Below are 23,578 nucleotides of genomic sequence, written 5' to 3' on the forward strand. Positions count from 1 at the left end.
CTTTTTCTTGGTTTCCACGAGGAAACATGGCTTAATAATTTTAACCATTCGACTCGCATTCTACTTTACAGGCGTTATGTTTACGACACCTTCTGTGTCTTCCACAATGATCATTTCTTTAGTTAATTTCCTTTCAAAACTGTAGAAATACTTAACATAGTCATGAGCATCAAGCCTCGAATAACTCTTGCTAAAATGGTGATGACATATACATGTATAGTCAGCTGAAATAAATGATTTTCAAATGTAGCAGTGGAAAACAATTAAAAGACCATGACATGTGTTAAACAACTAGTCTACTGACTCGCATGTATGTTTCAGCTGCAACATCTCACTGAATTAATTAAAAAAATTGGTTCCTCTACTAATTTCTTTCCAAATTTACTAATGACAACATCATCTGTGTTTATCTCTTACAATATTGTTCTGTTTATTCTTGTCCTTGGTCAACCTGACCAAAAAATGATCATGCTTCCTCTACAATTTTTCATTTGAGCCTAATTACACCTTAAGTGGAACCTCGATTTAACAAAGTGCCAGGGGACTGGTAGTCTCCCTCGCAGCCGTGTTTTAGTCTCGTCACGCAACGCTCCTCCCCACTAAATTCATTCCTTGATCAAGAAAAAAGACTGTAATAGGCAGTGAATTATTGCAAAAGTAGAAATACTTGAGAGACCTCAGACTACATTTCCCGCGCAATTTGACATCGTTTAAACGTCGTATAATGACCAAGAAATCATGTGCGGTCACCAAGCTAAAAGAATAAACAATCCGCCATAGTGACAACATGTGCGGTCACCAAGCTAAAAGACTAAACAATCCGCCATAGTGACAACATGTGCGGTCACCAAGCTAAAAGACTAAACAATCCGCCATAGTGACAACATGTGCGGTCACCAAGCTAAAAGACTAAACAATCCGCCATAGTGACAACATGTGCAGTCACCAAGCTAAAAGAATAAACAATCGGCCATAGTGACAACATGTGCGGTCACCAAGCTAAAAGACTAAACAATCCGCCATATTGACAACATTTTAAACAACCTGAAGAAGACCAGTAAAACTGGTCGAAACGTCAGTTTTAAAGATATTTTAACATCGGAAAATCCCGGCAACGATTAAAAAATATTTTAGTTTTTACAAAGATGAGAGGTGAAAGTTTCAAGAATGCGATAAGTTCATAAAAGGTGTAATTTTGGCTCTTGAAGAATCCATGATCAGTTTAGTCAAGTCATCATTTAATTTGTCATCAACCTCAATGTTTGATTTCAGTAGTTGTGTCCTCATTTCTTGAAGCTCATTTTCCAGCTGTGCACATTTTAATCTCTGGTTTTGCAATGTCAATTTTACTCTTTCAGGGTCTGTTTTGGATACAGGTGCTTTGACATACGCAGGTGTCTATTCTATTTGGCCTTCATGAAATTATTTGCTGAAGTCTGGTATTTAGTGCAAGCAGTATAAACGGAGTCATCTTTGTTACATATTAAAAAAAAACATCCATGGGATCTCCAACTTCCCTTGTAATAATAATAATAGTGCAGTAAATGGTTTGAACCCGGGGGTAACATGTGAAGGTGTAGTCTGATCGTCCGGGTGAGTGTAGTCCTGAGAAGGACTGTTGTCGGTGGCAGTGACTGACATTTCGACAACCTGTGCGGAAGTCATCATCAGAGTCAAGTGAATGATTGTTGTCAGTAGAATGTTCTTATTCCAGTTCGTGTGAAAAATTACAAGGGAAGTTGGAGATCCGATGGATGTTTTTTTTTCAATATGTAACAAAGATGACTCCGTTTATACTGCTTGCTCTAAATACCAGACTTCAGCAAATAATTTCATGAAGGCCAAATAGAATAGACACCTGCGTATGTCAAAGCACCTGTATCCAAAACAGACCCTGAAAGAGTAAAATTGACATTGCAAAACCAGAGATTAAAATGTGCACAGCTGAAAAATGAGCTTCAAGAAATGAGGGCAGAACTACTGAAATCAAACATTGAGGTTGATGACAAATTAAATGATGACTTGATTAAACTGATCATGGATTCTTCAAGAGCCAAAATTACACCTTTTATGAACTAATCGCATTCCTGAAACTTTCACCTCTCATCTTTGTAAAAACTAAAATATTTTGTAATCATTTCCGGGATTTTCGCACGAACTGGAATAAGAACATTCTACTGACAACAATCATTTACTTGACTCTGATGATGACTTCCGCACAGGTTGTCGAAACGTCAGTCACTGCCACCGACAACAGTCCTTCTCAGGACTACACTCACCCGGACGATCAGACTACACCTTCACAATAATAATAGTAATAATAACGAATATTTATACAGGATAGCCCTTCAGTGCAGAAGCACTGTTATCAATGGGGTCCTGTCTACATAACATAATATAGGGATAAAAATATAAGAATAAGATAAGAATGACTACACAACTAACTAAATGCCCTAACAAAAAATTGATCTAAAGACTCCCTAAATGGTACCCAACTGCTAATTTGCTTGAGTTTTAAAGGTAAAAAATTTAAGCTGAAGCTCCTAAAAAATAAAAACTTTTCCGAGCAAAGTCAAGTCTCACTTTCGGCAGAGCAACGATGGTCCCTCTGTTCCTCGTATTAAAATTGTGGTTTAACAATTTAAAATATTCTTTGAAAGGACTGCAAACATTGCCTTTTAGGCAATCAAAAACAAATAAAGGAGCCTTTTTCTTTAAAACATTTTCAATTGTGGGTAGACGGAGTTCACAGTTTAGACATTTTGAGTTTTGCAGAATAATCCTTTGACTAGGTTGCTCTAGGTTTCTTATTTGGCACCTTCGTGTCTCTGACCAACCAAGCGTAATTTGACCGCAATAAGTGGATATGGGCATTATCATTGCTCTGTAGATTCGTTCAGCGCTTAAGGTGTCAGTGTTAGAACGGATTCGCCGTAATAAATTCACTCTTCCTGCAGATTTCTTGTACGTTTTGTGAAATGCTTGTCAAGATTCAATGTAGGGTCCAGATAGACACCTAGGTACTTTTAATTTGTAGTCGTGTCGATGCGAGATCCATTTACGGAGAGGTTTAGTTCTTTGCCATCAAAACCACTTAATCTTTTTGCTGTTCCGAATAGCATTACTTCAGTTTTTCCTTTTTTGAGATTAATGATAAGTTCGTTATCTCGAAACCAGGAGGCGGGGCTACTGATGTCTTCGCTGAGGTTGTGTTGAATAATATCCAAGTCTTTCGAGGATGCGAAAATTACTGAGTTATCTGCGTAGGTGATAACCTTACAATAACGGAGCGGCTTGTGGACATGATTTAAATGAACTAAACACAATAACGGCCGGAGAATACTTCCTTGGGGAACACTTGTGAAAACAGGGTTAGGTTCTGACAATACTCCCTTAAATTGAGCGATCTGGTTTCGGAGGAATAAATAGTCCGTAAACCAGTTCAGTTCATTATCCTGTATTCCATAGCGAGACAGTTTTTCTAACAAAACGGAATGGCTGATGGTGTCAAACGCTTTAGATAAGTAAATGAAGATCGCTCCTGTAGCTTTACCTCCGTCCGCTTCCTTCCGGATGAGGTCTGTAAAGAGAGTTACTGCTAATTCCGCCGAGCGATTGCGGCGAAATCCAAACTGATGTTCAGAGAGAAATTGTGTGCAAACTGCTGTCGTCCCTCGTCTTCCTTTGTAGAATCTATAGGAATAACATGGTGATACAGTTTGATAGTAATTTCAGAAGCATCAACACCTTTACAGAAATTGTAGTCGTTTAATTCTTTGACCAGGGCTGACAAAGTTACGTTTCATAGGGTGCGACAAAATCTGAGGTACAGTGGATGGTCTTCAACCAGGTAACATCTCAACACTTTCACGGTAAAAGGAAGGCTATCGTCCACAATTACTTCGAACTCAGGCAGAATATAGGGCTCAACTTTCTTCTTGAATATCGCTTTATCGGGAGACATCTTAGAGGTCCACTCATTTAAAGATTTCAGACATGTAGCCTGCTTACAAAATTCGGAAAATGTTTCATAGCAACTTGTGTTGATGTGTGCGTCTAGGTCTTTCATGATCGTTCTTGCTGGTCGCGGTGTCGGTGTCAACAATTCGTGATTTCTTTGAAGCATATTAAGAATAGGCAATGCACCAAATCTAGGCTTCTTTCTTGTCACTTTCGCCGATTGAACTGTAAAAGAAGCAAAGATTATTATCAAAGACTCGAACATGAACGAATAAGACGCAGGACGCGATCGAGCTGAACTTTTCGATTTTAAACAAACATTACTTCAGCTGTTACTATGGTAGATAACGCTTATACTTACATATTTGCACATCCTTGGGTTTGAAATGCTTCTCGCATGTATAAACCCTGTCGTACTTTGATTGTGCTCTGAAGCTCAGATCCATTTCTCGCGTTTTGGTTATTTCGTGAAGCCAGGCTTCCCGCCATTTTCTGGACTCTTCGTCCTTTGCTGTAGGGAACTTCCATAAGCTGATTCTTCTCGATCGTCTGGATAAACCGCATCCAAACACCACACAGTTATCCCCTGGCATCACATGAAGTAAGCTGTCCTCAAAAAGTGACTTTTACGCCTTAAAAACTATAGAAACTTGGAAAGTATTCTGCAATGCTTCAAATTTGTCAGTGAATGCTCTGTAGATGTTTCGATTCTGTGCACGTTCATCAGAACGTGACTCGAATAAACTTTAACAAAGGCATGTCCCTTTGAAGTTCGCTGGGTCTCCTAACCAGTCCCCTCTACTAACTATGAGCTTCTTGAATAATCACTTCAGATTCACCCAGAGCCCTGGGGTCACTTGTAAAGTTTATGGTTTTGTAAGTGACAACAGTTTGTTTGGTTTCTTTTAATTTCGCATCGAGGTCATGTGAACTTAATTATTAATTTTATCGATTTTTGTAAAACGGGTTTCATGACATCAGTTGTGTTTATTTTCATACTGGTAAGATTATATTATCTATTTAACTTGCCTTTTTGTTTTGTTTTGTTTGTTTTGTTTGTTTGTTTGTTTGTTGGGTTTTTTTTGTCAAAAAAAGCGCTCTTGTTATTGTTTTGTGTCCAAAAAAGCGCTCGTGTTCTTTTTTCAAGTTATTGCTCGTGTTCGGTGACAAGAAATTATGTAACATGACTTTAAAGGCGATTTGCCAATCATGGTACACTCGCTACTCGCGAGTGAAAACTATTCGCGGCAACTGAAGTTAGCGTAATGCAGTGCTACAATTATTTACGACAACCTGATTACGCAGTTTATTTCATTTGAAACTGAAAACACTTTACCTTACAGTGTATCTTTCTTATCCCCTACAGTTGGACTCAATGCTCGTAGAATGGATGCAAGCTGTTGTGGATCCCTTAAAAACAGCTCAGACGGCTCGTGTAAGGGTAACATGCCTCTATATGTCCATCGAAGGGAGAATTGTCTGTAAAACTGATTCAAACCAACCTCTTAAACGTTCCAGTTCTTTGCTTCTTGCAGAAGACACAGTTGTTAATTACTGACGTAGGAGTTTGACTTGCTCATTGATTTATGAAGAATAAATTCCTGCCATATTACAGGTGCATTAGAAAAGTATAGAGAAAATTTCTCTATGAAGTTACTCTCAGAGTTTATGAAGAGTTTACATTATCGTTTGCGTACACGATAACAGAGGCTTGAAAACGAGATAAACAGTCATTAGCTAATTATTTAATGTACAAAGTGTGATCACTTTTACTCCATGAAACTATGTTCTTATAAATAGTCAGGGTTGCAATAATCTCAGAGGTTTACACCAGGCAATATATGATTCGAGACTTTGATAGAACTCAGCTCCTTCAAGGGGAGTACGGACAATATGTGAAAATAAGAATTAGCATCTATAAGTCCTTTTTTTCGCCTGGAGCACCTTGTGCTGATGAGGAGTATCTTGAGATCCGTGATGGTTATAATCAGTCTGCCAATCTACTGGGTGTATTTTGTGGAAGGAACACTCCTTATTTTACCCTGCGATCCAGTGGACAAGATTTCATGTTAATCACATGTGGTTAAGATTTTCACCTCAGCATAGATATTGGTTTCAATGGGACTTAAGATATGAGGGAAAAGTAAGGAATGAAACAGGTAAGAATTTTCAAGTTTAATTTTTTTCGTTTTCTTATTTGTATAATTAATTACAGAAAGAGTAGTTTATAATTTGTATATTTGTTGATACATATCCTGTATAAATGTTGTTGTTATTACATGTAAATCACTTTTTTCTGTGTTTTAGATTTTCTATGTGGTAATAAATTTCGCGCCATTAAATTCTGCGAGGATTTTTTATGCGCAGGTCTTTAAATCCGCAAATTTGAAAACCTTAATCCAGCTTCTAGATAAAGAATGATGTTTGGGTGCTTACTTTCCTTCGTACAGGTTATAGATATGTTACCCAAGTAACGATTTTGCGTAGATGTACTTAACTTTAGACACCGAGTCTTACACTCGATTGTCGGTGTAGGAAGATGAAGATATATAGTTTTAGGTGTACAGATTTCGATGTCTCATTAGTTTTGCCGTGTTTGTGCTCAGTTCCTACAAGCCTAAAAGAAGTCGCAAATACTCAGTTTGTCCTGCTCAACCATTCTTCATCTTTATGGTGCCCGGCGGAAGGTGGGCCGGTTCCTCGTATTGTCTGGAGAATGAATGGTACTGTTGTACAAAACAGCACTAGTGTACGACTCCGAATCAAAGTTACTGAACAAGAAAGAAATACAAAATACAGCTGCGAGGTGGACGAACATGGTCAGTTGAAGAGGATTCACATTAGTCTTGTTGTCGAGGGTAAGTTTCAAGTTAGATATTTACTTTAAGGGGAGCTCAGCTGTTGTTTATGCTTATGGTAACCTTACGATTTGTCTTGCGACTATTTTGGGTCTAATTTTGGTTTTGAGGGAAATTGTCTACGATTCCATGTAAGGGTAATCTAATTAACAATTATTCCACGAGCGCGCGTTGGATATGAGATGATAGATAGCCAACGAGGCGCTACGCGCCTCGTTGGCTATAATCATCTCATATCCAACAAGCGCGAGTGGAATAATTGTTTTATTAAAAACGTTAAAATGAATTATTAAATTTTATTAAATTTTTAGCTCTCTTTTAATTTCAAGCTGACACGTACGCTTACCATATTTGTAGATTATGGTATACTGGCTGATATACCATAATGGCTAAGCCAATAAAAAGTCTTGAATTGCATTATCCAATGATCTAGTTTTTAATAATAAATGATATTCATAAGTCAATTTAAATTGCAGCAAAGTTTCATAATTATCTCGAAAAAAAGAATAACTTGCTACAATATTTTAATGACTTTGCGTTTAATTACTGCGCAGTTTACAGGTTGCTCTGAACGTCGTTTATTCCTATCATTAACGATAAGAGAAGTAAATGTAAAATAAAACTATGTCCATAACAGGCTTAGTGTCAAAAATGTGAAAAACTGTATTCCCTGTCGGAGCCCCAAAGGCGCTACTTTGTACTTCCGGCGGATGTTTTTCGCTTATTTGGTGTGTTCCTCCGTTTCCGGGGCCAAAGCGCTAAATGAACGTGTCTGCGATTTGCCACATTCAATGTTCAATGTATGGCAAGATGTGTGACGCAAAGCATTGATGAAGATCAGTAACAGCTGCTTAAATTACTTCAAGATATCTGAAGTTTTCCCAAAGGTCTTCCTTTAAAACAGTTCAAAATAGCAACAAAATGAAAGTGTGTTCCTTGGATTTTATTAAGCAACTTTTCAATTGTTTCATGTACCAAGGAGTGGGAAAGGTTCCGTTCAAGATCCTTGACCTGCAAATCAAGCCAGTTTGTAGAACTCAGATGCATGCTGATTACTTCACCCCTGAATGCCAAGAGGTAATGAACATGCAACTTCTTCCCACATTATCTCCACCACTACCAGAAAACAGGTAAAGGGAATAACTTAACTAATGGGTGAAATCACTTTGCTGATTTACAAGAATATTTAAAGCAGCTGAAAGGGAGAATTTAAATCAGTCTCTGAAGTTTCAAAGTTACCAGTAAAAAGACATTGAAAGCGATTGAAAGCTATGTACAGCAACAAGTTACAAATCAGCAACTAAAGGATTTAGGAGCAGGTTTTATTTGGAGCTGCAAACTGTTTAACATGCTTGGATGGCCTATGAGTCTTTTCTTGAATGTTATTGTTTCTATGTCATTAGCTGAAAAAACTTTCCAGGAAAGATCTCAGGAAGCAAACAGAGGAAAAACAGAAGCATATCTAGTTTTACTTTTAAGTTAGAAAGAACCATATCAAGATGACGGCATGATTTTCTTAGCAATAAGGCTTTTTACAAGTTGTTTCTTTCACATGTTTTATTTTTTTCTTAGGGAGGTTGTCCACAGTTCATTTGAAGTTTTATCTGTTCTTCTGTAACTTCTCTATAATCCTTTCCATGCTTGGCTTCACACACGCTCATAGTGCTGGGGTGTAATCTTCACCAACCTGTACAAAAATCAAGCAGGAAGCTTTCTTAAAATGTCTTACAATAGTCATTCAAGAGGTTCATAGGTTCCCCTGAGGTTTCCAAAAGGTCTCTTATGCATTCTAGGCTTAATTGATTCTATCCACTGTTCTAATGCACTCCTGTGTCAAGCCTACTGCAATAATGCTACATCTTGTTGTTCATGTAGTAAGCTGAACTATGATTGGTCTATTGGAGGGCAGACACATTCACCACAGCATAATTGAAAGTTTTTTACTTCATTATTATGCAAAACAGACAGAATTCGTGTTGCAGTGTGACTTTTCAATTACAGATCACAGAAGATGTGAAAATGTGGTAAGAACATTCAGTTACACTCAGCAGTGCCAAGTGCTCCACTCTTTGTTCGTACCACTATTTTGACTTCATCTGTCACCTATAACAGAACAGATGCATGGTGACATGGAATCTAATTGTCAAACAGACTGAGACCACAGCAGAAGGTCTTCTTCATGGTGCAATAAGTGAGCCACCATAAAAAGAAAGCTTGATGCATGATTAATAAAGTCATCTTGCTTGATACTGTTGTAACACGTCTTGTACCTTATACAAAAATGACACCTGACCTAAAAAATGGGAAAAAAAGAAACTAGATCCTCCTAGTAGGTTTTGATGAAAACAAAGATAACATCATCAATTGCTGGAGATCACAGTTGACCAAGATTCAGTTGAATTTTTTTTTTGCACTCGTGACAACATTTCACAGATCAGTCACAAAGGGTTATTGTGTAAACACCCCAAAACAATACACTCAAGAAACCCTTGAGTACCACTAACCTTACTGGTCAAACTTTCTGTCTGTCCAGGTCCAAATGTAGCTCTTGGTGGTCAAAACAAACTCATTGTACTACACTCACTCAAGCTTGTGATCCAAAGAAGTTGATAGATGCAGTTGTACAACCTAATGGTTGATAAAATAATAATTCTAGTGAAGTAAATTTCGATTGACCTGCGGATAAAAATCAAGCAAGGGTATAATCCTTGCAGTTGTATTGGAGTTTTAAGAATTGCTGAAAAGAAGCCTGGAAAAACCTCAGACTGATGGGATTTAATCCCATGGCTCCCAGGTACTATTTGGCTCTACTGACAACTGAGCTATGAAGCCACACATTTGGAGGGTTCCTTCCCATGGAGTTATCTGCTCTCAGTATGATGCTTCGGTGATCCTACACAATGACAAGTTCTTTTTTCACTGTCAGTGATGTCAGTAGTTTAGCTTGTTACCAGTCCTCTAGTTGCTTAGCCTCAGCACCCCCTCATCACAAAGAAAAATGGTGTACCCAAGAATCTGGCAAAGACATCCGTCAATCTCCTTGTATATTAGCAAAATCTGGGACAGTCGGGAAACAGTGAAATTGCTGATTGGCTTGGATTTTCCCAGCATAATTATGAAAACAGGGCTTAATCAACCTTGTGCTATTACTATATAACCTATAGATACAGAAATTTTGTGCTGTAAGTAAAGGGAATAGGTAGGTAATGTCTCACCTGGTTGTCTTTGACAGTCAGGTAGTGTCCAGACCTCTCCAAATGAGCCACCTACTCATCAGAACAGTAAAGTGGGAGGGATGGGTGGGTGGGTGGGTGGGTAGGTAGGATTTACAGATTTAATGGCCAGTGTCTGAAGTACTTCAAATTAGATCACTGCATTAGTTTGGGGAACAAATGCCATTTCTCACCACTCTTCATTTTGGTAGGACATTCTGTACTCAAAGTACTTGTACACGAGTTGGCAGCATCAAAAGAGAACCTGTTTGTGGCCAAACATAATTTTACACTGTCCAAATTACTGATGTAGTTTTCAAACACACATGAATCTGTTAAAGTCAGTGCTACGTCATGCAAAGTTGAACCTGTCCATGATCCTGGTAAGTTGCTGTCTCACATTATCAGCCAATTTGAGAGAACGATGTTGGATAAAATCATCATAACACCACTGTGTATCTTCATGGTCTAAAAATAAGGATAAAAAAGTTTTGTTTGAAATAGCCTGGGACATCTTTGGGCTTTGACTGTATCAAGCCAGCCTACAAATAGCAAAGTACCCTTTCCAAGGCTGGCAAATCTCACAACAAAAAGTGAGTTCCCTTTCTTGGTCCTTGTAAACCCTGATTAGATCAGCAGAAGGATAAGAAGACATTTTGGCTAATCTTGTCTAAAACTACCAAAAAATCCCTGGAGACTGCAGAAAGAAAACTGCTCCAACTTCTGCACTAGAACTCAAACAAAGAGTTACATTATACTGGTAAATGCAATGTTACTCATGAACCTGAATTGTCAGATTATTCACAAATAAGTTTAATCCTTTGACTCCCGCGAGTGACCAAGACAGAATTTCTCGGCTTACAACTTCAATACAATAACAATCAGACAAGTGATGAGAATAGAGAATCCAATGAGTTAATCCAATACCAAATTCTCCAAACTAACATTACAAGAATTGTGTGGCAGACAGTGAGAAGAATTATAAATGAGATCTTGGCAATGAAAGGTTTAAATCGAAATCTTCCCCAAGGAGAAAAAAACCAAGGTTCCATAATGTACAGAAAGGACTAAGAGGACAAGATTAGTAGGTGGTTTTTTTAGTTAACAATGTACAAACAACAACACCAGAAAGCTTGGCATACATTGTAAGTACAGGTTACAAGTCAAACTCACTTTGTTTGTATGCATGGTAAACATTGAGTAAGGTCAGGTGATCTCCATAAATGTGAGCACACTTCATCTTAGCTTCATCAGCTGCCTTCTTAGCTTCATTTGGTCTCATAAACACTGAGGAACTAACAGACAGAGCCAGGATCATTCATAAATTAGAATGATAACAATTTATCAAGAAGTATCTTTAAGTAAATCAACAGGTTGACTTGATATCTGTATACCTGATAACATGGCAGTAACGGAGAGAATTTCATTAGAACAGTTATGGTCACAACTGGCAATCACCATCTTGGCAAGTTGAGGGTCGAGTGGAAACTCTGCCATCATGGAGCCCAGTGATGTGAGGTCTCCATTGTCATCAAGGGCACCAAGATAGTTCAGCAGTTCAAGTGCTCTCATCAAAGTTTCTGGTGCTATCAAACTGACAAAAAAAGAATGAAATCTTAGCTTTCTTTGTTTGGTTTGTACACAACCTTTTACTTGCAAGACTTTGAGCTATTCCTTAGAAAATGACACTTCTGGAAATCACCACAAATCAAGGGCTAATACACATGTACCAGCTTGCTCACAAGCACTGAACCTACCAGGAGGATCCATGAAGTCAAAATGCACCAAGTCGTCAATGCCCAACTTCTTCAGCTGTAGCACCACAGTACCAAGGTTGGACCTCAGGATTTCACAGTAGGTATTGTCTTGCATTTCAGTTTGATAAGCTTTCTCTGTGTACAATCTGAAACACTTGCCTGGACGTGTACGACCAGCACCGCCAGCTCTTTGCTGTGAACTGGCTTTTGATATAGCAGAAACTAACAGTGACTCTACACAGATACGGGGATTGTACACCTATTATAGACAAACCAAAAACAAAATGACTTTACACTCAGTCAACCTTGATAAGGAACAATAAAATAATTATATGCAGAATTAGACAGGATAACTGGCACATCAGTGACAAATTTCCAGTCAACACTAGCTTGAGCTGAAGAGAATTTTCTTGCTTTAGGGACTTAAGTGCAGTAGAACCAGAGATATCGATTTTTTTGAGAAATCAACAAGTCAACATGGCGCCGAATGATCGTTCACACAAAATATGGCCATGAATTTGCATTCTGTCAAGTAGTTTTGTACAAATTTCCTTAGCTTTTAAGGTGTAGGTTACCCACCAGTGTGGGTAATCTGTTGACTTTTTTTTTCATTGTATGCAATAATTGGCCATGCAGGTAAACGGCTGGAAATTATGGTAATTGATCAGATACCAAATTCTCCTAAATGACATCATAAGAATTGTATGACAGACATTAGAGAGAGTTACCAATGATGTCTTGGGAGTGCAAGGGTGTTTAAGGATTAAACAAAACATGCCAATTTAAACTCAACAGTGCATCAAGAACTTTGAACACACACCTCTTGCCCAGTAAGAAACAACAAAATGTCACCCTCCACTTCCTCACACAAAGTCATGTGAATCTGTACCACTGTTCTAATGGCTGCCTCCAAGTGGTCTCGTTCAGGTTCAGGAGTGTAAAAGATCTCTACAGGATGTGTTCGTCCAGGGATTGTCATGAGGGGACATTCATCAAAATATTCCTGAAATTTCCCAGCATCTAAGGTGGCACTCACGATTATGATCTTAGGGTCATGTCTCTGTCGCACAACCTGTGGAAAACAGACGCATTTTATACAACCCCTGTAAGTTACAGGTGTAACAGCGGATCAATGCACTGTCACATGCACGTGTACAATCAGCATCATTATTACAAGGCACAACAGTCTGATTATTTAAACAAATTTTAGCCATTGCTGAACAAAACTGCATTCCACATTATCTTCAATTTAGTACCAAACCATTTTATCTGAACAAAGGAGGTAAGTTTCTAAAGAAACTGTGGTGCCGCATTGGTGCCGCATTGGTGGGGGTAATAAGGTAATTTGGTAATATCAACTAAGTTGAAATGTAAATTGGCCACCGCAAAGAGTTAAAAAGCTGACATTTCAAGTGTTAGCCGTTCGTCAGAGGGAATGACGAAGGGCTAACCCTTGAAACGTTAGTTTTCTAACTCTTTACGGTGGCCAATTTACATTTCAACTTAGTTTATATTACCAAAATTAATTACCTATTTGTCTGAACATGTATTTTTGTGAACAGTGTCAAGAGGGTCAAAAGCTGACAGTGGAAAGAACATTTACATGTATTTTCGTTAACTTGATCCATTTGAAGGGAAACCTAAGGCCCACTTGTTTGACTAAAACCATGTTTTTGGTTGCACCTTGTACAAATAACCGACCCCTTGTGTTTAAACAGTTCTCTTATGAGTAAAGTAACACCACTATCTGTACCACACTGCAAATCACTGAAAGCACCCCTTCCCTAATTCAAAGTTGCCTATTTGCAGCAAAAATATCACTGACAATAGCAAGATCAGGGCTTGACACCAACTTTTCAACTTACTAGCCAAGTTGCTAGTGACATCTTTGACTTTACGACAACTTCAGCTTGCTTACCAGTTAAACTGGCAGGTTGAAATCAAAAACCCCTAGCCAAAACTGAATTTCTACTAGTCTGTAGCTGGTGGGTTACCATTAGTGTTGAGCCCTGATGATGAAAAATTATTTGGGGGAAAGCGATTACCACGTAACTTACAGTTAGGACAAAAGAGATTGACAATGAAGTAACAGGCGGGTTCAATAGGTCAATGTGTCAACAGGTCTGTTGCCTATAGTTCTTGTAAGAAGAATATGAAATCTCCAGATGCATGCACACACTGTACCTCTTTCAGTAGACCCATGAGAATATCAGTAGCAAGAGTTCTCTCGTGAGCCTCATCAAGAAGAATGACTGCATAACGATCCAGTAGAGGATCAGTCATAGCCTCACGCAACAACATACCATCTGTCATGTACCTGAAAACAAATTAAAATGAGCTTTAAATTACAGTCAGGAATGATTATCTCATTTGTTCAGAAATCTAAGACAGAGCTAAAGGCCAAACTTAAACCTTAAATTGCATTTTCTCACACCCTCTTCCTTCCTTCCTGTTTTTTAACGCTCTATCTCCCACTAGTGATTTTCATTTTGACCTAACCAAATTCTCCTAAATACTTAATTGCGGTATTTATTCAGTTATAAGATGCACTCAGTTATAAGATGCACTCAGTTATAAGATGCACCCCAAACTTGGCAACTTAGTCAAGCCAAGTTCTCAAATGGAAAGTTTTGTGAAAATACTTGGTTACAAGATGCACCAAAAGGTTGAGAGTTAACAAAAGGTGTGATGGATCTGAAAAAGTTTCACGGTTGCTTTGGCAGTGAAAGCAAATGGCGAAAAACTCCCCGTTTGACAACTGAATATCAACACGCCACAGAGGATGCAAGTTTCAGTGCACAAAAAAGGCTGGATAGATGAAAAGGGTAAGTGTTATCTCTACATTGATTATTCAGAGAAGGAACTTTTCGAGTGAGCGCCGCAAATACGATTTGAGGAATTTGAAATGTTGTTCAAACGATTGTTTTGTACGCCTGGATATCATGTTACTGAGCATGTGCTGTTAAGAACGTACGCAAATTTCCATTTGTTTGCTTTTGTTGTTAATCTTTTGAAGTTATTCTAAAAGAGGTATTCCTTTTTAATTCATAGGAATAAAGGATTGGATTACATGCACTCTTTGCTACATATCAGAACAAAAAGCCCTGCTTGGGAGCGATTAGTTTCGTGGTCATCTGACAGAGGCCGTATAAGAAACAGTTCTTTCACAACCACCACAACAGCTCTTTTCAGAGCCACCCTACATGTAGTTCTTCTTATAACCACCACATCTAAAAAATTTAATGACCAACAGTTAGTGTTCTTCTCACATTAATTTTTTTTGTAATTATAAGTTCTGCTAAAAATTGTGATCTTAAGATTTTGTTGCGCGAAAATACTTGGTTATAAGACGCACCCCAAGTTTTGAGCAGATTTTGATCAAACAAGCAAATTTTTTTGTCAAAAATGTTGCACCTTATAAGTGAATAAATATGGTAACAAGGAAATATTAAGCAGCTAGAGGTAGGAATCAACAATCAGATCTTGGAGGTTACAGAGTTAAGGATGAAATTGACTTTTTCTTCCTTACTTCAATATAGTGCGAGGACTAGTGCAATCTTCAAATCGGATTGCGTACCCAACCTCCTGACCTATGGTGACATCCAATTCGTCAGCTACACGCTGAGCAACACTCATGGCAGCAACTCTCCTGGGCTGTGTACAAGCCACACACTTGCGTTTGTCAATGCGAGTTTCAAGACACCACTGTGGAATCTACAAAAGTAAAAGAGTTTGTCAAAATTGTTTTTCTTTTTTCACTACAAACTGCACTTACAGTAATGCAAAACAATGCACCATACAAGACAATACACAGACTAGGAATACTTAGTCTTGGGTGTATTATCTGCCTGTAATCGTGAGAAACAAGTTGATCCTAATGATTACCATTTCATAGTATTAAAATAAAGTGTCTGTTACACTGCCAAGGCAGAGCTGGACCCTAATGGTAGCCCACTAGCCACAGACTAGTAGAAATTCAGTTTTGGGTGGTGGTTTTCGGTTTCCCCCAGCCAGTTTGGCTAGTAAACGAACTGACATTGTCGTAACATCTAAGATGTCACCAGCCACTTGGCTAGTAAGTTGAAAAGTTAGTGTTGAGCCCTGCAAAGAGAGAATGGAACTGTATAGAATAAAAAAAAAATTTAAAAAAAATAAAAATTTGCCTGAGAGGAAATGGTGATCGAGTGCTCTTCAATCCAAAAACCTGAACAGACTTACTTCGTTTGCATGCATGGTAAACACTTAGTTCACAACAAACAACAGTTGAGACCCTACTATATTTACAAGGAATAAGAAAAAAATATCTGTTAAAATGTACCTCACTTCCCTTAATTAGCTTCACACAGCAGCTCAGCTGGAATTCGTACCAACAGTAACTAGTATCTACATGTAGTAGGCATCCGTTACGCCCAACTGAAGCCTGAATTCTTCCAAATATTTACAGTCTCTAATTCCTCAAATTTCCCCAACCACAGCTCATCTGTTAAGGAGTACAATTTAACCCAACTTCTAATAAACTACTAACTTTTTAGTGTTATTACATTGGTTGATAATGCAAAATGCTCACCGTAAAGGTTTCAAGTGTTTGCCCTTTGTCAAAGCAAATAAATACTACATGTAACTATTACCTGCGTTGTTTTACCAGATCCAGTCTCTCCAACAAGAACAAAAGCTTGTTTTTCCTTCATGGTTTCCATGAATTTTTCTCTGTACTCCCATACTGGTAGCTCGATTCTTTTCTTGAGAATGTCAAAATATTTGTCTGAGAATAGCTTCCCACTGAAAGGATTGATCTTTCCACGAAGATTACTTGGATTACTACCAACAGAAAAGAGACCAAAATGCATCAGGTGGTATAGTGTACATAAATTATACTTCTGACAATAGGTCAGAGAGAATTTTCTCTTGAATCATTCTAGATTTAAGGGGTGGGAAGGTTTATGGTATCCAAACATTTCTCCCTGGCAGGGCTTGCATTTTTGACACTAACTTTTCAACTTACTAGCAAAGTGACAAGTGACATCTGAGATGTTTTGATAATTTCAGTTTTTTTACTGCCAAACTGGCATGTGGAAATCAAAAACCACTTTTCAAAACTGAATTTCTACTGTAGTCTGTGACTAGTGGGCTACCATTAGTATCAAGCCCTGTCCTGGTACCAACCTCGCCTGCACCAACCTTTGCACTTATAAATTCACTTCAATAAGCTCATTTTTAAGTTTAGGTTTGATGTTTTATGGAATGATAATGACATTATTAAAGATTCTACAATTTTTTGTTAATCTTACACCATTGCAATACAATAACAAAATCACTAAGATGCTATGGACAGTTTACAACACCTTTTTGACACTTACATACAGTGCAGGTCAGAATAAAGCGAACAACGCAGACGCAAACTTGACGCACGTCTAACGCGTCTACTCTGACGCGTCAGATACGCGTCAGTGCTGCGTGCGTCTATTCTTTTGTTATTCATGGCCCTAAGTTTGCTTTGTGCGGCAGTGTTTTGCAACATAAAGAAATATCCTTATTTGAAAATGCGGCCGCCAACAAGAAAAAAATTTGCATAGTATGAAAACGTCAGTGAAAGCTGTCATATTTCCAATCTTGCTCGCTTTGCAAATACCTCGTCACTAGTTTATATAGAAAAGAAAAAGGAATTGTTTGTTCTGAGAAAAGAAACCCACATTCAATACTAGATCGAATAGCGTTTAGAACGTCAAAGTATTCTTTAAATATTAGTTTGTATTTTATGAATCTCGCTCGCTCGTTCGCTTTTCAGTTATCGCCGATGTAAGCTATCATATTTCCAATCTTGCTCGCTTCACAAATGACTTGTCGCTTGTTTATAAGGAAAAAGGAATTGTCTGTTCTGGATAAAGAAACCCAGACTTAATACTGAACCAAACAGCGTTTCAAACGTCCAAGTATTCTTTAATATTACTTAGAATTTATGAATCTCGCTCGCTCTTTCGCTTAAGGCGCTCGTTTCTCAGTTACCTCCGATGTAAACAATGTGTGACTTCTCACGTGAAAACCTTCCGAACGGTTAGCCGTTTTTAAACGGATACCCGTTGATAAGCCGTTCAAGTGGATTGACACGCCTCAAGCCTATCCGTTCTAAAATATTCATAATCCGTTCGAACGGCTCGAGCAATCCGTTCAAGAAAATTCATCATCCGTTCGAACGGCTAGTGCTTGCCGTTAATAAAAAAAATTCATCATCCGTTCGAACGCCTCGAGCTATCCGTCCTAAAAAATTCATCATCCGTTCGAGAAAATTAATCAGCCGTTCGAACGACTCGAGCTATATGCTCAAGAAAGAAACACTAACACCAGTTATTTTGACTGCCGTTCCAACAAGACAAGCCTTCATAATAATTCGCCACGCTTCGTTAAATGAAGCATGCCGTCATGTTTACATTAAGTCGTCACGTTTTTGTTCTTCGTTTCCTTCGAAAGGTTCTCCGTTTGAACGACTCGACCTATCCGTTCAGAAAAGAAACAATCAGTTATTTTGGTGGCTGTTCCAAGGCAAGACAAGACTTCAAAACTTCATAAAATGAAGCATGCCGTAATGTTTACATTAGATAAACAGTCATCAGCAGTGGTCACGTTTTTGTTCTTCGTCAAAAGTGGGCGGGATTTTGCTAGAACGCTCATGACTTTAGAATGGTTTGTGGTTTGTAACAGAGTTCTTTCCCTCTTTATAATTACCGCGGCGCGCGCAGAAGATCGAGAATATAGACAAATTTAGTACCACAAAATCTATTTCGAAATCAATTTTTGCCGAAAAACCAAAGTGATTTGAGAGCGAGAGAGAAGAAAGAATTAATATTATTTATCGCCAAAAGTCTATATAGTCTCAGTAAATTTCACAAAATCGAATTAGATTAAAAAAAAAATAAATTAGCTTGAGTTTTTTAAATTTGTCAACACAATAAATATAAATACACTTTTTTGATCCACTAAAAGTTTACATGCATTTTTTTTCGATTTATAAAAAAAAAAACAAACAATTCTTTACAAATTGAATTTTAAAACTTCTAAATATTTAAATACGCGTGTCTGATTTTCTGTTTCTTAAGTAACTGTCAATGGCCTTTCTGCAGTCCCGCCACAAAATTTCTTGCTGCGATACTGCAGTCGGATAATATTTGAACACAAGATCTCTTATTTCATTGATTTTTTCGGGATTTAGTGGAAGTTTCCCTGCGACTCCTCTGACATTCCTCCCGTCTAGCTCTGAAGGGTCGAAATACTTTCGGAGCAGCTTGACAGCAAAGTTTCCTATCGAAGATGCCTTCGAGCGTAGCTGAAATATCACTGTGTCATCTTCGGTCAAACTTGTTGCTTACCCTGGGACGACAGGTGGAGTGAACGCCGGCGTTACCGGTTCAATTGGTATCTCTGCGATAGGGGTCGGAATGCTTTCTGCGGGGCCGCTGAGAACTGATATCAGAGCGTCGAGCCGATCTAATGTCAGTTTGTGGTATTCGATGCACTGTTTGATAAAATGTGTGATAAAATCACACCTCTTTTGACCTCTTTTGAATTTCCCGAACGGAATTCCATTCACTAGCCGTTTATCATCCGTTCTGGAAAAAAAATGCATCCGTTCGAACGGCTTGGAAAATACATTCAGAAAAAAATCAACCCGCGTTCGAACGGCTTGTGCTATCCGTTCAGAAGAAACTTGCATGCGTTCCATCGGCTTAGGTAATCCGTTCAGAAAAATTGTCGATCCGTTCAGAAAAAGAATCGTAATCTCTTCGAACGGCTTTTGTATAAATCCGTATCACTTCTGCGCTGAAAGAGACCTGATAAAAACATTTTTTCGAGTTCACGTGTTCAACAAATTAGCATACGTTCGAACATAAATCTGATCTTGTCACATGGCGAGACATTATGACGCCGAAAGAAATCATCATGTCACACAACATTCCACGCAAGACTATTTCTCGCGATTAGACTGTTTTGAAGATTGTGGGAGGGTTTTTCTTAAATTTAGCACTTCCTTGGAAACGAGCCAGTTCGGCAAATGGTTACTCCAAATAAATAAGAAGCAAGGACCGCGAACGAAAATCCTGCTGGTTTTCGTAGGATCCAGAGATGATCTAGTAGTCAGCCAAGGGAAAAATATTCAATCCAAACCCCGCACGTAATGTTCTGCAACGGTTACGAAACTCGAAAAAGCTTCGCGGCATTAACTTCATGTGTGATGATTACAACGCGTAACCTTTTCACTCTGTTTATAATCTTATTCTACATGTAAGTTCAGTTTGGAAGCTTAATTTTTTCAGATTTTTGTTTGGTATCGAGAGTACGGTGCCATTCGATGTTTGTTTTATTAATCTAAATTTTTATTCTGGGAAAGGTTTTGAGATTTCAAACCGGACTGTCAGCGTCGCGGCAAGCAAAATTTTATCTTCGGTTCTACAAGCTGTAAAGAGATAATTCAGAAACAGCAACAAATTGTTTTATCAAACCCGTTTACTGTTGACATAAGACTGGCTAATAGTTTACTATTTGTTTGACAGATCAACGAATTTAGCAGTTCGCGTCCGCCACATGCCGATGCGCCACGTTAATTTGATCTTTCAACTAAATTTAGAATGCCAGGCCATTAAAAAAACAATAAGATATAAACAATAGAAAAAACAATGAGCCAGCTCATACATACTGATGACTTTGCTCTATACGCGTCCTTGACGCATATGCGTATAGACGCAGACGCGTTTATGCGTTTGGTGCTGACGCGTTTTTCGCGTATGTTTTGGTTCGCATTACTCTGACCTGCACTGTACACGTATTATGAGACAGCAATGTGGATTTCTTTAGTAAGAAACTTTTATTTTGTTTATATAATTTATTATAGTTTCTTGTGTATTTTATATATTAAGCCAGAGAATCAAAGCAATTGTTCAGGGATTTGGATCTCAGCATCTAAGTGTTCCTATGTTTAAAGCAGTATGCTGGTTGCCTAACACTTTGGTTTGTAACTGACTATGAATAAATGAAAATCATACATACGAGATAAGGAATAATTTAAGGATAAGAGAAGGAACTTCACAGTGATGAACACAACTTATAAGGCAATAGAAAAGTAAATTTAAGGAAACGTAATTCCAGGGTACGAGATGCAGCAAGTGACTGTGAGAACCAAATGAGTGACATCCACCTCTACAACATCCTACCAATAAAACAGCTGTAGACCAAGTAAATTGACACAAAACACTTGCCTCAGGAAGAAAGGGAAGGGTAGCAGCCACTCACAAGTATGTGTTACACAAAGCCACAGAAACAATTATCCATCCAAGGCAAGTAAAACGCTCCAACAGCACTTGCATAGGCATGTAATTTCTCCGTGTCTCACCTAACTACATGTATCGCCTGAATTGCTGGAAGTTTCTTGTGACATTCTGACTGTAGAATAAATTCCTTATCTACATGTGTTGACTTTTTTTTTTTTTTTAGTTTTTGTCCTTTTCATTTTTTGTTTGTCTTAAAGCAAAGAATTTTATCCCGTTAATCCAGTGAAAGCCTCGACGTATCAATTTAATCGACCTAACGTGAGTTTTCAGACAAGAGTTATAATAGGGACCTTAAGAAACCACGACGGCGACGGCAACGAGGACTTAGAAAACAAGAGATCTAATTGGCAGAACAGTAGCTCAGCACGTGCGTTTAGAATCTTTGTACATTTCATAGCCGTCCTATCCAAAACAACAACGTGAAATCGCCAAAATTTGCGTCGTCTGCGAACCGAAACCGCGACGGCAAATTACTTTAATTTCCATTTGGAACTCAACGGCTACTTTTTTCGTCATGCGGAAGTTGAGCTGTGGCGCTATATGAGACAGTAAGCTCCTGCAGCCATTTTTGAAATTCTAACCAAGAGTAGAAATTAATTTTTCAATCGAAGTCTTCCTTGGCGTCGCCCTCGTGGTTTCTTAAGGTCCCTAATAAAACCACGAGAGGGGAATTCGATGTCTTGGGTGTTCTCTATCGCGCGAATAGTAATCAATTCGGAAACAAATTTAGACAGCAATTCAAGAAAATCGTTTCCAGTATTTCCTAGCCTTAAGTATATATAACACAAGGGAACCTCCTGCGAAATCAATTATGATTTCAAGATTTGGAAAATTTAATTTCACAGCTGTGCAGATTCGAGAAACGGCCACACTTAAACCAGATAAGCTGTGATTCAAATATTTCCAGAGCACTGCCTTCCTGAGGAAGACTGTGATCGAAGATATAGATTTATTTAAGTCCCTGTACCAAAACCAGCTGCAGATTAATTCAAGCTCGGCGATATTCAAAACTGAAAAGCTGTCCTTTACATATGTATCACAGCCTACCTCAACTCCTCCTTAATCCTTTTCGCGGTAGTTAACGAGTTGGATGAGTTCCCATCGACATCTAACCTCCTATTCGACATGTTGCAGGGACATCAAAGTCAAATATTCCTATAAACGTTCTCTAACTGTTATATTAACACAAGCGCCACTGAGATTTCCATCGAATTTTACCGGCTAAGGAAATGCAAAAGACACGCGTTTTGATCTCTTTATCCCTCAAGTCTCCGCGATCATAAAAGAGACTAAATATGGTAAAATTTCCCATAAATTCTGGCGAGCGGTGTACCGCGCGAAATATTGAAAAACATGGGAGACGAGAGGCAGACGACAATTCAAGTTTGGTTCGCGTTTTCGTGTGGTAGATTGATAGTTTTAGCATCTATGAGTAGAAACACGATCGTGATGGATACATACTTATAAGATGGCAGAAAGTACAGTCAGTACGAGGGCATTTTATGGGGACAATTCAAAGAGGTACCTGCACGTCTCTTAATCAGCTGTTGTGTTGATTTTCATTTACAACTACTACTAGTTTGTTTAATTTTCTGGCTGTAGAACAAATGAAGCTTGGCCAAAAAAGATGAGTAAATTGGAGAGATGTGCCAGGGAATTCGGAGATCACCCGATTTTACTTCAACGTCAAAGGTACGCCCAACTTTTTAGTATAATTATTTGACAGAAATCATTACCACGTTTGAAATTATGCAGATGTTATTCATCGGTAAGAATCAAACATCTTGGGGAATGAAAATTTTCAACCCCCCTTCAAATTTTGCATGCGGCTAGGCACTCAGTGGGGATGCACAAAAATGCCCTTGTAAAGGTGGCAGCACTCCTGTTGCCATGGTAACAATGGCTGCTTGTTCGAGGCCTGGAGCCTCATTTTCATATAAAAAATATCGCAAAAGAAGTGTAAAATGTTTATTTGTTTATCTCAAGCTACATGCAACATTACAGATTGGTACTTCTACTGTACATAGTGACATCATTCATCTTTACTTTGATGCATTCTATTTGCCCTTGGAGTGGATGTGAACACACCAATAGATTATTTATTTTGGTACAGTTTTGATCACTTCTGCTGTAGGGTAAAACAGGGAAAACATTTGTCTAAATTTCTCCAAAAGTACACCAATTATGGAACTGAAACTATGCATGTAGTTCATGGTTATAACATTCTAGTTTTTAAATGTGTAAAAATCTATGCGGGCCAGCCTCTACTCTTCACAGTGGCAATTCGCAAACGAAGCTCAAAAATCAGATATTGCATAAATTGGCAATGTTTACATCTAATGTTCTCGACAACAAATGTTTCACCATGAAGTTTCCAGTTTCCATCAGGTCGCTCCAAGAAAGACGAGAAATGGACATTAATTGTTTTGATATTTCAGCAGATTTCCCCGCATTCTGAGGTAAAAACAACCAAA

General features: G+C 38.3%; 1 protein-coding gene and 2 pseudogenes across 3 annotated transcripts in view; all 3 read right to left on the reverse strand.

Annotated features, from left to right (window-relative positions):
* Positions 1–23,578, reverse strand: part of LOC148742938 (delta-1-pyrroline-5-carboxylate synthase-like) — a 595,352-nt pseudogene that overhangs the window by 409,495 nt on the left and 162,279 nt on the right. The window lies entirely within an intron of this gene.
* On the reverse strand, positions 2,485–4,675 carry LOC148742958 (uncharacterized). The gene is made up of 2 exons (XM_088760716.1): positions 4,322–4,675; positions 2,485–4,185 (listed from the first exon to the last, which is right to left on the reverse strand). Exons 1-2 carry the CDS (start codon positions 4,551–4,553, stop codon positions 3,803–3,805), a joined length of 615 nt encoding a protein of 204 aa, XP_088616842.1. The 5' UTR covers positions 4,554–4,675; the 3' UTR covers positions 2,485–3,802.
* Positions 9,465–22,361, reverse strand: LOC148742959 (ATP-dependent RNA helicase DHX15-like; annotated as a pseudogene). The gene is made up of 9 exons (XR_015996771.1): positions 22,152–22,361; positions 16,416–16,605; positions 15,317–15,501; positions 13,972–14,104; positions 12,608–12,859; positions 11,788–12,046; positions 11,425–11,616; positions 11,204–11,317; positions 9,465–10,498 (listed from the first exon to the last, which is right to left on the reverse strand). The product of XR_015996771.1 is annotated as an ATP-dependent RNA helicase DHX15-like (transcript).

Source organism: Stylophora pistillata, chromosome 1 (genome assembly GCF_964205215.1).
Source record: "Stylophora pistillata chromosome 1, jaStyPist1.2, whole genome shotgun sequence".
NCBI classification, from domain to species: Eukaryota; Metazoa; Cnidaria; class Anthozoa; order Scleractinia; family Pocilloporidae; genus Stylophora; species Stylophora pistillata.